This window comes from Chiloscyllium punctatum, chromosome 20, assembly GCF_047496795.1.
Source record: "Chiloscyllium punctatum isolate Juve2018m chromosome 20, sChiPun1.3, whole genome shotgun sequence".
Taxonomy (NCBI): Eukaryota; Metazoa; Chordata; class Chondrichthyes; order Orectolobiformes; family Hemiscylliidae; genus Chiloscyllium; species Chiloscyllium punctatum.
The window spans coordinates 14,638,900-14,653,724 of NC_092758.1; the positions used below are offsets into that span (position 1 = coordinate 14,638,900).

At 43.0% G+C, this 14,825-nt stretch overlaps 1 protein-coding gene across 2 annotated transcripts in view; it reads left to right on the plus strand.

Moving 5' to 3' along the window:
• mat2b (methionine adenosyltransferase 2 non-catalytic beta subunit methionine) overlaps nt 1-8,272 on the plus strand; it is a 43,976-nt gene extending 35,704 nt beyond the window's left edge. For both annotated transcript variants that reach the window (XM_072590382.1, XM_072590381.1), the window contains exon 7: nt 4,776-8,272. In XM_072590382.1, the coding sequence (XP_072446483.1) occupies nt 4,776-4,946 (171 nt within the window). In that variant the 3' untranslated portion in view covers nt 4,947-8,272. The remainder of the gene's footprint in view (nt 1-4,775) is intronic.
• The last annotated feature ends 6,553 nt before the right edge of the window (nt 8,273-14,825 follow it).

The window sequence follows — 14,825 nt, forward strand, 5'->3', positions numbered from 1 at the left end:
AGGCAATTTATTCCCCATCATAGCAACAGCTTCCTGAGCTTTTTTTTTGAAAAATGGTCATTTCTCTTGTGGCTTTTTGTTACTAATTACCACCAATCTGTATCCTGTTGCTACTGATACTTTTGCCCCTGGATGTGGTCTGTCATAGAGTCATAGAGATGTACAGCACGACAACAGACCCTTGGGTCCCACTCGTCCATCCCAACCAAATATCCTAAATTAATTCAGTCCCATTTGCCAGCATTTGGCCCATATCTGTCTAAACCCTTCCTATTCATAGATCCTGCCACATGCCTTTTAAATGCTGTGATTGTTCTAGCCTCCAACACATCTCTTGTCTTCTAATTATTCATCAACTTCTTCCTGATTTTCAAGCCGCTCCATTTATGTAACAGCACGGAAAGAGGCTACTGAGTCCGTGCTGACTCCCCACAGAGTCATTCAGTCCGTTATACTTTCCCACCTGGCTCCAGGTTTATTTCCTTTGTCTGTCCATCCAATTTTGTTTTGAAATCATTGATTATTTCTACAATCCATTGCCCCCTGGGGCAGCCAGTTCTAGCTTATTACCACTTGCTCCTTTTGAAAACAAAAGGATTTCCTCAAATATCCCTGTGTCTTTTGCAAAAACTGAGAACTGTCTATTCATCCTGGTTCAATCCTGTAACAGGAAACAATCAAAAGCTGTTGTCAAAGCCTGTTACGTTGTGCATTCTATTAACTCTCTCTTCAGTCTGCGTTGTTCCAAGGAGAATGACCCAGCTTTCACCACATTAAGTTTATAACTAAAACTCTCCATCTCTGGGACCATTCTGACAAATCTGCTCTGCACCCCTCTCAGGAACACTTGACATTATACATTCAGGATTTTACTTCCACCGACCATCGATGGACAGTATTCTAAGAAAAGGTCACTCAACTTGAAATAACTTATTAGTCTCCACAGATGCTGCCAGACCTGCTGAGCATTTCCTACAATTTGTTTTTGCTTCTGGTTTGTAGCATCCACAACTCCTATGGTTTTTAGCGTTATGAATTTGACTGCTTATCTTAAATCGACTTACACTGTAGCTGTTAGCGAACTTGGGATTTTTGATCAAATGCTGCCCAGTCGTAGAACCAGATCTAACAATCGATGTTTACTCTTGTAGATACAGATTGAGCAAAGCCTGTACTCTGCTTATTGTGTACAAAGTTAAAAATCACACAACACCAGGTTATAGTCCATCAGGTTTAATTGGAAGCACACTAGCTTTCGGAGCGTCACTCCTTCATCAGGTGGTAGTGGAGGGCTCAATCCTAACACACAGAATTTATAGCACAAATTTACAGTGTGATGTAACTGAAATGATACATTGAAAAATTGATTGTCTATTACGTCTTTCATCTGTTTGAATACCATGATATTTCACTTCTTTCATGAGTAAATCACAAAATCTTTTTAAAAAAAAGTTGTATTCTCAGGTTAGCTGTAACAGTGGGTGATAGCTAGACAATATGTTGAAGGTGTTCACCACCTGTGTTCTCTGTCTGTGCCAAGATTAGATTGATTCTAATCTTAAAAGTGAGATAACGGAGTTTTACATGAATTCATGCAGTTTTTGAGCAAAGTACAATGTAACTCTGCAAGTACAAATTCACCCCACAAAATATATGTGTGCATGTGGGTCTTTGTCTGTGTGTGTGTGTGTGTGTGTCTGTCTGGGTTGGGGGTTTTGAGTGTGAGAAAGTGTATGTATGTGTGTAGTGAGTGTAGAATGTGAGGGGGTGCATGTAGAATGTAGAACGTAAAACAGTACAGCACAGAACAGGCCCTTCAGCCCACAATGTTGTGCCGACCATTGATTTTCATGTAAGGTAAACCGAATGTATGAACCCTCAAATTTCTGTGACCATATGCATGTCCAGCAGTCTCTTAAATATCCCCAATGACCTTGCTTCCACAACTGCTGCTGGTGACGCATTCCACGCTCTCTCGACTCTCTGTGTAAAGAACCCACCTCTGACATCCCCCCTATACTTTCCGCCAAACAGCTTAAAACTATGACCCCTCGTGTTAACAATTTCTGCCCTGGGAAAATGTCTCTGGCTATTAACTCTATCTATGCCTCTCATTATCTTGTACACCTCAATTAGGTCTCCTATCTTCCGTTTTTCCAATGAAAAATGTCTGAGCTCAGTCAACCTCTCTTCATAAGATAAGCCCTCTATTCCAGGCAGCATCCTGGTAAACCTCCTCTGAACCCTGTCCAAAGCATCGACATCTTTCCTATAATAGGGCAACCAGAACTGAAAGCCAAAACACCACGTGCTTTCTTAACAATCCTGTCCACCTGGGTGGCAATTTTAAGGGATCTGTGTACCTGCACACCAAGATCCCGCTGTTCCTCCACACTGCCAAGAATCCTGTCTTTAATCCTGTACTCAACTTTCAAGTTCGACCTTCCAAAATGCATCACTTCGCAGTTATCCAGGTTGAACTCCATCTGCCACCTCTCAACCCATCTCTGCATCCTGTCAATGTCCCGCTGCAGCCGACAACAGCCCTCTATACTATTAACGGCACCTCCAACCTTTGTGTCGTCTGCAAACTTGCTAACCCATCCTTCAATCTCCTCATCCAAGTCATTAATAAAAATTACAAGAGTAGAGGCCCAAGAACAGACCCCTGTGGAACACCACTTACCACTGACTTCCAGGCAGAATACTTTCCTTCCACTACCACTCGCTGTCTTCTGTCGACCAGCCAATTCTGTATCCAGCTACATTTCCCTGTATCCCATTCCTCCTGATCTTCTGGACGAGCCTACCATGGGGAACCTTATTAAATGTGAGAGTGTGTGTCTCCGTAAGGGTGTGTGTGGGTGTCTGTGTGCACATCTGTGTATTTGTGTGTCCATGTGTATAGTGCAATGGTGGTCACCTGTAATGTGACATGAACCCAAGGTCCCGATTTTTAACTTTGTACGCCCCAGTCCAACACCAGCATCTCCAAATCGTGACTGCTTATTGTGAGCTGCCAGACGAACCTGTTTAATTTGATTGGCCAGTTGTGGGATATACAGTCCTGAAATTCTACGGTAGGCAGCATCCTGTTGGTGGAAAATGCCACTGCATAGTTGCAAATTGTTGGATGAGTTGAAAGTTGCTCAGACATTTTTTTTGCTAGAGAGTTTGGGAGTAAGGGTCACAGTCTCAGGGCGTGTTCTTGTCATTTAAAACTGAGAAGTTCCTTCATTCAGAGCAATGAAACTTCGGGATTTTCTATGCATACGCACAGCTCAATTCTTAAGTCTCAAGTATTCCAGTTTGATATTGATCATGTTTGGCACTGAGGGAATTGAGAGATCAGAAGATGGGCTGGAAGATTAGATTAGATTTCCTACAGTGTGGAAATAGGACCTTCAGCCCAACAAATCCACACCGACCCTCCAAAGAGTAACCCACCCAGACCCATTTCACTCTGAATGATGCATCTAACAGGATGGGCAATTTAACGTGGCCAGTTCACTTGACCTGCATATCTTTGGACTGTGGGAGGAAACCGGAGCACCTGGAGGAAACTACGCAGACACTGGGAGGATGTGCAAACTCCACACAGACATTCGCCAGAGTCTGGAATCGAACCTGAGACCCTGGTGCTGTGAGGCAGCAGTGCTAACCACTGAGCCACCGTGACGCCCCAATTGATTTAGATTATGTTGGAAGCGGATTTTCCACAATGTCATTGAATAGTGCAGCAAGGCTGCTGGGCCCAGCCCTGCTTGATGTCTTGTGTTTCATTCTTGGAGTGTGTTTTTCACACGGTTTAATAAAGATTATGGGATAGGAGCAGCCATTCAGCCCCTCATGTTTGTTCTGTCATTTATTAAGATTGTGGATGATTCACAATTTTTCACTTTTTTTTTGTTCTGGTTCCTTTATTTAACAATTTTGCCCTACAATAAAATCTAACAATCTCTGTTTTGAAATTTTCAATCAACCTGCATTCCTCAACAGATGTTCGATTTAGATTTTATTTGCGTGTACTCAAGTGCAGGAGTACAGCGCCATCTTGGGTACAAAAAAATGTTGGCACAAAGTAGTAAGAGAAATAATTAAAAGGTTAAACAATAGAAATAAGTGGAAAAATAAGGTACTAGTTAACATTTAAAGTCTGTTTTAATTCTGATTTAAATTAGAAAATAGAGGAATTAAGTTAAAAGTTCAAAGATTTTGATGAGTCCTCCACTTATCTTGCTCTCCGGAAGAGCTCGGCTGACTGTTCTCAACACTGCTGCAGATATTGGGCTGCCTCCCTCATTGCTCGCTCTTCCCGTACCTGGTCACAATGTCATCACTGCTCCTGAAGCTGCTACCTCCCAATCTCCCCTGGTGCTCCAGAGCATGCCCGGGTAAGAGCCATTTACATGCTGAGCTGAGACCGCTTTGGTGGGGTCTGGGTGAAGGCATCACTTTCCAGGTTTCACCTTGTCCTTCATGTCAAGATATGTCACCCAAGTAATGGCTTGCCCTGCCAGCCCCAAGCTCCTAGACCCTTGCCCAGCCATAGCCTGCCTCCTTAACCAAGTGTTGATCATCCCTCCTTATGTCTTCCATGTCTTGCTGTGTTTTGTTTTGTCTGATCTTATGCTCCCACGAGGCATCTCGGGCATTTTCCTAAGTTCAAGGTGCTTTGTAAATTCGGGTTTTGTTGTGGAGAATAATACTGTAATAATAACTTTGCACAGTGTTTTAGTGAGATGGTCACTTGTTATCCTACCATCCGCTCCAAGGTCACAGGTCGTCCTGCTGTCGGTGCCGCTCGACCCCAGGATGTCCAGCTCAACTGCTCGCGCCTGGAAAGGATGGGGATTGGACAGCGGACCCCATTCCGAGTCGGAGTGCAACGCTGTCTCTGGCCTTACCTCCTGGACAAGCAGTGGCGACAAACGGTGTTTCACTGAGACTGTGAAATTCGGTGTGGAAGAGGGACAGCAGCAAAAAGGGAAATCCGATGGAAAAGCACAAAAGTGTCAGAGTTTCAGGCAACCCCTCACTCCGCCCCAGAGAATTTTTTTTTTGAGATTATCACTGTCTAAACTCTCTGCTGTTGCGTACAATGCTGGTTTACTCACTCCACGTATCTTTCTGTGGGTACACTTCACAAAAATATATGCACATTTTAAGCTTCTCTTTCTGCTTTGCTTTGTAATTTTGTTTTCACGTGGCTGGGAGTTAGTACCTGTTTTGAATTTGTTTGAAAACACTCCAGCCTGGTGTGGGATGAGTGGGAGTCAAGGCTGCCAGATATTTTGTTCTGTGTGATAAAAGGGTGTTTGAAATTTGCCAGTCCTGCCAAAACACTCCACAGCTCCCACTTAATACTGTGTACAACCAGATTGTGTCGGGTTCCAGTAGAACGGAAGAGTGATGGAAGTTGACTTATTATCTGTTCTCTCCGCCTTTCCAAAGAAAAACCACTCCCTCTCCCAGTGCGTGGCCCATGCACTGAATTTCTTCCATGAGGTGTCTCTGTTTAATGTCAATCTCCCTCAGATGTGTAGCTGTCTGGACACTGCCTGGCCACCCGCATCTTGCCTTTCGAGGGTTGAGGCTATGTGACTGTGCAGGGGCTTCACAGCTGAGGCCAATCCTGTATTTTGCTCCTGGGTAGTAAGTAAGAACGCAAACCCTCTTTGATTATGAGCACTCTTGTCCCTTTTGCCTCTAACACCCATCACCTCATCAAGATCCAACAAGCTAATTTACCTCCCATCCAGATGCCATCATATGAGTTTGGCTAGCCTTGGGGTTCTGATACGGAATGAACAACCCGTGGTTGTGAATTCAATTCCTGCCTGGGAAAGGTGAGAAACTAATTTCAGAGAAATCAGGTAATTTATGGACTGGCACCAGGTGAGGTGACCATGTAGTTGTCAGATTGTCATTAAAAACCCATCTGATTCACAATGACCCTTCAGGAAAGGGAACCTGCCATCCTTACCTGGTCTGGTCTCTATGTGACACTTGTCCTCACACTGCATGGTTGCTGTGGGACATCTAAGGGTAAAATAAATCAGTGTTAGTTGGCAGTTTTCAAAAAACAAAGTTTTAAAATCTTCATTGAGCAGAGATTATTTTAAATTTGATTTTAAAAATTGATGCTTTAGATTTTCACTGTTGCAATTATTTGAGTTTTGAAACAAACTCAAAGATTACGGGATTGTATCTCAAAACTAGAATCTTTGAGAAAGGAGTTTTGAAGTTTTGAATGTAATTTTTGTTCAAGATGAAACGTGTTTATGAACTATGTTTTCAGCAGGTAAGCTTCAAATCATTGCAGATCTTCCAATATTTCAATAGTTTCAAACAGCAGAAGCTCCAGAAATGCAGTCTGTGTTCTTTATCTCTGTATTGTGACTTTCAGTGCTTCCTGTTCATTGAAGTCAGCCCTGTGTTGCTTTCTGAATGATTGTTCTGTGATGCTTCCCCGGATATAAAACTTCACCTAGCAGTTCACATGAGACTTAATGCCATCTGTAGGTTTAAAATGACTCATGCTGTTTCTCTTAGATGTTAACAGACAACAGTGGAAAGAGACAGGCCACAGTATCTGGTTGAGATTGTGTGGAAACCAAACAGAAATGAGTTCAGCATTGAATTCACCAATTGCACTCCAAATAGGTTTGTTGCCAAGAAGTCAGACATTGAGCCTGTGTCATGCTGTCTTACATTTCCTCTTTCCTCTCCTATCTTGCTGCTGGGAATTAATGCTGAAGGGGATGAATTGCCTGGGAGTTTTAGGGTTGGCATGCCCAGTTTGGATATCTCATGCTTGGCACACATACACTTCTGCAGCAGGAAATGATTTTTTAAATAATCTAAGGTGCACTGTGTTACATTCACCTGAGCGTCAGTGTAGAGGAAGCTTTGTTCCGTATCTAAGCTGTACATTGTTTGAGGGGCTATGTAGGGTGGATTTTATTTTTCTAATATATACTAGAGTGAGTTTTACGGTTTCCGGTCTATTGGTTACAAATTGAAAACACCCCTTGCCAATTAATGTGGCTAATTTGTGAATGTCAGGACAGCCCTGAATGTCTGGTTGGGAACTGCCTGTCTTGTACAGCCAAATATATTTACTATCACTGCCAGCTGACTGTACATTTTCCCGGGGTAAAAACAATGACTACAGATGCTGAAAATCAAATACTGGATTAGTGGTGCTGGAAGAGCACAGCAGTTCAGGCAGCATCCAACGAGCAGCAAAATCAACGTTTCGGGCAAATTTTCCCCCTTACTGTCTAAGGATTTTTAAAAATGGTTTTCTGTAATATTTACTCGAGAGTCTCATGCCGTCCGACTGAGAATCATTGTGATCTGGGATTGTTGTCACAAATGTGCATTCTTGAGAGACTCAAAGCAATTATTCCCAGTCTGTGTCTGAGTAGAGCTGAGCAAAGGGCTATGAATCTTCTTGAAGCATCCTATTTTCGGTGTCTTTGAATTAACCACTGTCCTCAGACGTACAGTAAACCTGTGAAAGATGTAGTTTCTCGCACTCAATCTCTTAAACATGGATGAAGGCCCTCATTGCTGAAAGCTTGTTTACAGGCCTGCAGGAGTCATGTTGGACTCCATATCAACTCTTTCTCTCTCTCCTCAAATGCTGCCTTCTGAGTTTTCCCAGCGCTTTGTTTTTATTTCAGATCTCCAGTCTGATTAGTGTTTTTTTTTTGATTGCATGAATTCCTGGCCCAGCCTGCTTTATCCTGGAGGTGTTAATTCTTGCTGCAGATCTGTCCTGTGAGTCCAGTCACATTGCTGATACATTGACCATGTGTGCTCGCAGGCTGCTCAGCTACTAAGGCATCACTATTTTTCACCTGATCAAAGTTCTCCCATTTGTTCACATTTCTGCACAAGAAGTGCTGCAGCCAGGACCTTGTGTCAGGTGCATTATTCCTCAGTGAGAGAATTACCTTCCACAGGACTGCACTGGAATTTAGCAGAGGACAGTTTGATGTGGCTCAGCTCTAGTACACATATCTATAAACTTTCACAGTGAAAATGTGTTTGTGCAAATTGTGACACTGCTCAAACAATTCTGGTAGTTACAACCAATACACATCTGTGGAAACTGGAGTCTTTCTTTGTATCTGTAAACTAAACTTGTGAACAAATACCTGCAACCTTGTAAATGTGCAACTCGAAGGAATAATGCTTTTCACATTCCGTCCTGTAGAGACATACGATGTAGACAATTTATTAATAAAACTTCTACAGACCAGTTTGTTTTTTTTTATTCTCAAGGTATACAATATTTGGTAAGAACCATGTATTTCAATTTATCAAATCAGCCACCAAATGGTGAGCAAAGAATCTCTACAGAGTGGAAGCAAACCATTCCACCAGTCCACATCAACCCTATCCCACCCAATACCCTATCCCTGTAACCCTGCATCTCTCAAGGCAAATCCACCTACCCTGTACATCCCTGGACACTAGGGGCAATTTAGCATGACCAATCTACCTGACCTGCAAATCTTTGGACTGTGGGAGGAAACCCACACAGACAGAGTGAATGTGCAAACTCTACACAGTCACACGAGGCTGGAGTCAAACCTGGGTCCCTGGCGCTGCGAGGGAACAATGCTAACCACAGCCATCATGTCACCCCAAATAAAGGCACAGTGCAGAGGAGTTACATAAAGAGTCAAAAATATGAGTGGTTATAATGGGATCCCTGATTATCCTAACAGACAAATGAACATTGTTCAGGTTTGAGTGGGGTGCTGGTAGTGGTGGAGAGAAGTTCTGAAGTGAGTTCAGGAAAATCTTTTGGACTTGACATTTCTGAGGAAGAAAGCATTGTTGCATCTTGTTCTAAATGGAGGGAGAACAAATCTTGCAGGTAAATTGGAATCAAAAGGTTGATGGGCAACATTGTAACAAAACAAGGGACTGCATTTAAAGCGATCATGGTTTAGTTTGTAGTGCACTCGCAAAAAAGGGGAAAGCTTAAGCAAACAAAGTTAACAAGTCTCTGGATGAGGAGAGGGGTAGAAGGTAAGAAGAAAAGAATGAGTGACATGTCTGATTGATAGTACAGTGAGAACTAGGCTGAAATAGCATGTTCAGAAGGGTAGTGCGAAAGAAATAGTGGATTTAGATTACTTAGTGTGGAAACAGGCCCTTCGGCGCAACACCGACCCTCCGAAGAGCAACCCACCCAAACCCATTCCCCTACTTTTACCCCTTCACCTAACGACACTACGGACACTACGGACAGTTTATCATGGATAATTCACTTAACCTGCACATTTTTGAGAAGTGTGATAGCTATCTTAAGAAGGAAATCCAAAACTTCTTACCTTGGTGTGTAGGTGGTTAAGGTACTGGGTAAAGTAACAAGTTGATAGAGGAGACATAGGCTGCCTAGCAAGTGACTATAATGGATGAATCTGAGAATGGTGAGGGAATGGAGAGTGGGAATTGGAGAGATGCCATAATTTTGCAGTTCTCTTCAGATGCAGGGCTCAGCTGGCTGGACTGCTGGTTTGTGATGCAGAGCAACACAAACACTGTGGGTGCAATTCCTGCATCTGCTAAAGTTTGCATAAAGGACTTTCCTCCTCAACGTTTCGCTTTGGCCAGCTGGGTTATACCACCACAAGGTGGTGAGGCAACATCCGAGGAGCAGGAGACTCTATGTTTTGGGCTTATGCCCTTTATCAGGATTCCTGATGAAAGGCTTATGCCCAAAACGTTGATTCTTCTGCTGCTCGGATGCTGCCTGATCTGCTGTGCTTTTCCAGCACCACACTCTTCGACTCTGATCGCCAGCATCTGCAGTCCTCACTTTCTCCACCACCAGATGGCTCTGTAATAAAAGAGCAGCATTGTGGTCTGGTAGGACTATAGCGACTTTACATAACAACATTTTATTAGTGCTAAGTTGTGAGGATATATCCAACGTTGCAGTTCAGTCAGTTTGACTTTGATGGTTGGAAAGCCTTTCGAAGCTTTAACCTGGGATACAATTAACAGTCACTTGGAAGAATATGAACTGATTAAGTCACATTAGGTTCCCTACAGTGGAAGCAGGCCCTTCAGCCCAACAAGTCCACACCGACCCTCCGAAGAGCGAGCAAGCAACCCACCCAGACCCATTCCCCCACATTTACCCCTGACAAATGCATCGAACACTACGAGCAGTTTAGCACAGCCACTTCACCTAACCTGCACACCTTTGGACTGTGGGAGGAAACTGGAGCACCCAGAGGAAACCCACGCAGACAGAGGGAAAGTGTGCAAACTCCTCACAGACAGTTGGCTGAGGTAGTAATTGAACCCAGGTCCCTGGTGCTGTGAGGCAGCAGTGCTAACCACTGATCCACTGTGCCACCCACTTAAAGGCCATTACAGGTTTGTCAAAGGCAAATGGAGTTTTTGGTTTTGTTGATATAATAACCTATTAGGTTTAAGTTATTTTTAATCGATTTGTTATGATACACCTTCAGGGAGTGTGAGATTCAAACGTGGACTTTCTGGCTCTGAGGTAAGGACGGTGTTGCTGTGCAGCAAGACTTAAAAGTTTAGGGCTCATCCTTCTCACACACAGCCTTTGTGCACATGAATGCACTCAAGACTCCTAAGTAAGCATCATGCCCCAAGACCATCAAAATCACATCAGTGCATAATGGACTTTCAAAAGGTATTTGGAAAAGGGCTGCAAATGCTTGGTGAATCCAATGGAACAAAAGGACAAGTTGGCTGAGGGGCAGGAAATAAAGTAATAGTGAACTGTTTCTTTCTCTTGGACCAGGTATCAGTTCTTGGATGATTTCATTTTTGACATCATATACATTTGGGTGTGCATGTGATGCTAAATTGGGAACTATGACTGTATTGATCAACTTCAAGAGACATAGGCTAGTGGACAGGTTAAATTTAATGTAAAGAAGTGTGAAATGGTACAATTTTGTAGAAAGATTGAGGAGAGGCAATCTAACACAGAATACTACTATAAAGGAGATGCAGAAACAGAGAAACAGGGAGGGGGTTAAATGTGTGAGCAGTTAATGAATGCAGCACAGGAATGTTGAGGACATGTTTGAAATGATAAGTACTGGGAAAAAAAACTCCGTTTAAGCATGTCTGTGGAGTGTAAAACAGTAAACTTCTGAAAACGAGTCATTATAAAACAAAACTCTGGGTACTGAAGATCTGAAACAAAAACAATCTGGAGAAACTCAGCAGGTCTGTCAGCATCTGTGGAGAGAGAAACAGAGATAACATTTTGAGTCCAGTGACCCTTCTTCAGAACTGAAGAACTGAACTGGACTCGAAGCATTAACTGTTGCTCTCTCCACAGATGCTACCAGACCTACTGAATTTCCCCATCATTCTCTGTTTGTTTCAGATTTCCAGCATTGCATTATTTTGCTTTTACATGAAGTTTAAAGAACCTGTCTGTGCATATATAGTGAGCCCAGTAATAGCTTTGCTTATTTAGCTGGCCGAAAGTATCCCTCTATCAGATTCACTTGGGTTAGCCTTTTGTTTATGAGTTCTTGTATTGGGGTGAGAGTCTGTGCCTGAGATGGAATCAGGAACCCACGAGGATTGGAGAGAACACACTCTTTCTCTGTGTGCTTTTCACAGGAGACTGTTGAGCCAAAGAAGATGAGGTGACTATAAGTGGTTAAAGTTTTATAAAGATGGAGCATTCTAGAAAGGGAATTCTTGGGTCTAGACAGCTGAGAGCATTGTTGTGAGGACAATTTGGAATGGTTAGCTATGACTAGGAGAACACAGAGATCTGTGATGGTTGTATTGCTAAAGGTGATCACAGCAGTAGGAACAGACTATGTCATCGACAGATAGTTAGTACGTGGAATAAACTGCCAGAGAAAGTGGTAGATGCAGGTACAGTTCCAAATGGATTCAAGATGGCGCCGATACAGAGTGACTCTTTGCAAGCTGTCTACAACAAGTCTTATTCTCACATTTCTAACAATCATTCTGCATTTTTAAACATCAATTCTGAGCATCTTGCATTTTGTGCACCTTCTTTGGAGCCGTAACTGCACTTCTCACTCTGTTCAATCACCCTCTGATCTTTGTATGTTATGATCTGCGTATAATGCATGCAAAACCTGTCCCTGTGTTTTTGTTTTTGCCACTGTTTACCTATTATTTACTTATCTACGCGACTTAACTCTGTGATCTGCCTGTATTGCTCGCAAGAGAAAGCTTTTCACCGTGTCTCGGTACATGTGACAATAAATTCAATTCAATTCAAAGCAACATTTTTCACTGTATTTAAGTACATGTGACAATAATAAATCTAACCAAATGAAACATTTAAAAGACATTTGGTCAGGTACATAAATAGAAAAGGTTTAGAGTGATATGGGCCAAATGTAGGAAAGAGGGACTAGTTTAGTTTGGGAAACTTGATCAGCATAGACGATTTGGACCGAAGGGTCTGTTTTCATGCTGTATGACTCCATATTAAAAACCTAAGCTTTCAGCTGAGTCAGCAGTCAATGTAGGTTAGTGAGCAAAGGGGTGATGTGTCAACAAGTTTGGTGTGTGTTAGATCAGTGAGAGCAGAGTTGTAGATGAGTTGAAGTGGGAGGTAGGAGTCTGACCAGGAAAATAATGGAGGAAGTGTGGAGGTAATGAACAGGAGTGGGGGTTTCAGCAGCAGATGGACTAGGACAGGAGCAGAGACCAGGCACATTGGTGTGGATAATAATCTCAAAGATGGATCTACACCAGCATCACTTTATCATATGAATAGCAACAGTTGAGGACGACAGGCTGCCATGATCTTCTTAAGGGCAGTTCAGGGTAGACAGTAAATGGGCTTATGCCTGAAACGTCGATTCTCCTGTTCCTTTGATGCTGCCTGACCTGCTGCGCTTTTCCAGCAACATATTTTTAATCTCTAAATGCTGGTCATGCCAATAATGCCCTTGTCCTAAGAATGGATGAAAAAAGCCTTTCAGTCTCGAGCAGTTTGTGTGCTGATAGAGCGTTCAGTTATTTCAAAACAATGATGTTGATCTTTGTGAAAATGAATTTCTATTGATATTTTTAACGGAATCACAATTGTTTTAGCACAAAAGGAGGCCTTCAACCTATCACATCTGAATGAACACTGCTCCTAGTACCAATCCCCACCCTTTCCCCTCCATAGCCCTGTTCATTCTTTCTTTTCAAGTCACAATCCAACTCCTTCTTAAGCGCCTCCACCACACTCTCAGTCAGCACATTCCCAGACCGTACCAGTGGCTGTGTGAAGAAGTTTCTCCTCATGTCTTCATTGCTTCTTTTGCCAATTACCTTAAACTGTCTCCTGTCCTCCTTGATCCTTCCACCTTATCTACCTCTCTGTACTCCACCCCTGATTTGAGTTGATAAGTGTGGCTCTGGAAAAGCACGGCAGGCCAGGCAGCATCCGAGTAGCAGGAGAATTGACGTTTCGGGCATAAGTGATGAAGGGCTGCTGCCTGAAAAGTTGATTTTCCTGCTCCTCGGATGCTGCCTGACTTGCTGTGCTTTTCCAGAGCCACAGTTTTCGACTCTGACCCTCCAGCATCTGCAGTCCTCACTTTCTCCCAGTTACTGAAATGAGTTTGCCTATCGACTAGTTGCCATAGGATAAGAATCAAGTTTGATCTGAGCTGCTATGCACACAATCACAGAATGGGATGTTTCCAATGAGGGCCTCACTGAGTTTGTGCTCCTGGGGCTGAGAATGAAAGAAGTGAGGGAAATGATCTGGGCATGAAGTGAGTACAGAGTTGGCCTTCAGTTAAATCTCCCTTTCCGTGGTTCAATATCGCATTATTGCATTGCCATCATCACAAATGAATAAGCTACTGAATGAGGAACTAATTCCAGAGCCACTGGAATCTATGGAACATGGTTCCTCATGAGGTCCTTCAGCAATTTTGTTTGAGTAAATAGAAGGTACTGCTTCCACTGAGTCAATAATTTCGTGGCACGGTGGCTCAGTGGTTAGCACTACTGCCTCGCAGCACTAGGGACCCGGGTTCGATTCCAGCCTCGGGCAACTGTCTGTTTGGGATTTGCACATCCTCCCCGTGTCTGTGTGGGTGTGTTCTGTCTCCTCCGACAATCCAAAGATGTGCAGGTTAGGTGAATGGGCTATGCTAAATTGCCCATTGTGTTCGGGGATGTGTAGATTAGGTGCATTAGTCAGGGGTAAATGTAATGTAAAGGAATGGTTTTGGGTTGGTTAACCTTCGGAGGGTTGGTGTGGACCTGTTGGACCAAATGGCCTGTTTCCACATTATAGGAATTCTATCAAATAATCTGTCACCATATGTTTGCAAGAACCATAAAGAAGGTAAGACATTTTGAACGTAATGAATTATAATGAGCCAGAATGAGCAGCCTGAATGGGCAGGGGAAGTACATTCATCAATAACTTTCAAAAAGAAAATAGTTAAATGCTTTAAAATATTATGATAGAGCATGAGGTGGAGGATAAATTGGACAGCTCATTAAAAGAGCTGAAATCAATATGATGGGCTGAATAGCCTTCTGGTGCGTTGTGTGATTATGTTTCTATATTTCTTCTCTTAGCAAGCTGTGTCTTCTCACAAAAGCTTCCAGCTGGATACACGGATTCACGTTTCTCCCTGAGCCTAAATGAAGAAAAGAAATGTTAGAGATCTTCATGGCTATGTCCTAGGCTTATCCATCTCCATTGATGACCTTCCCTCTCCCCTAACATCAGAAGGGGCATGTTCCCTGATGGTTGTACAATCTCCAGCACCATTTGTGAATCCTCAGACTCTGAA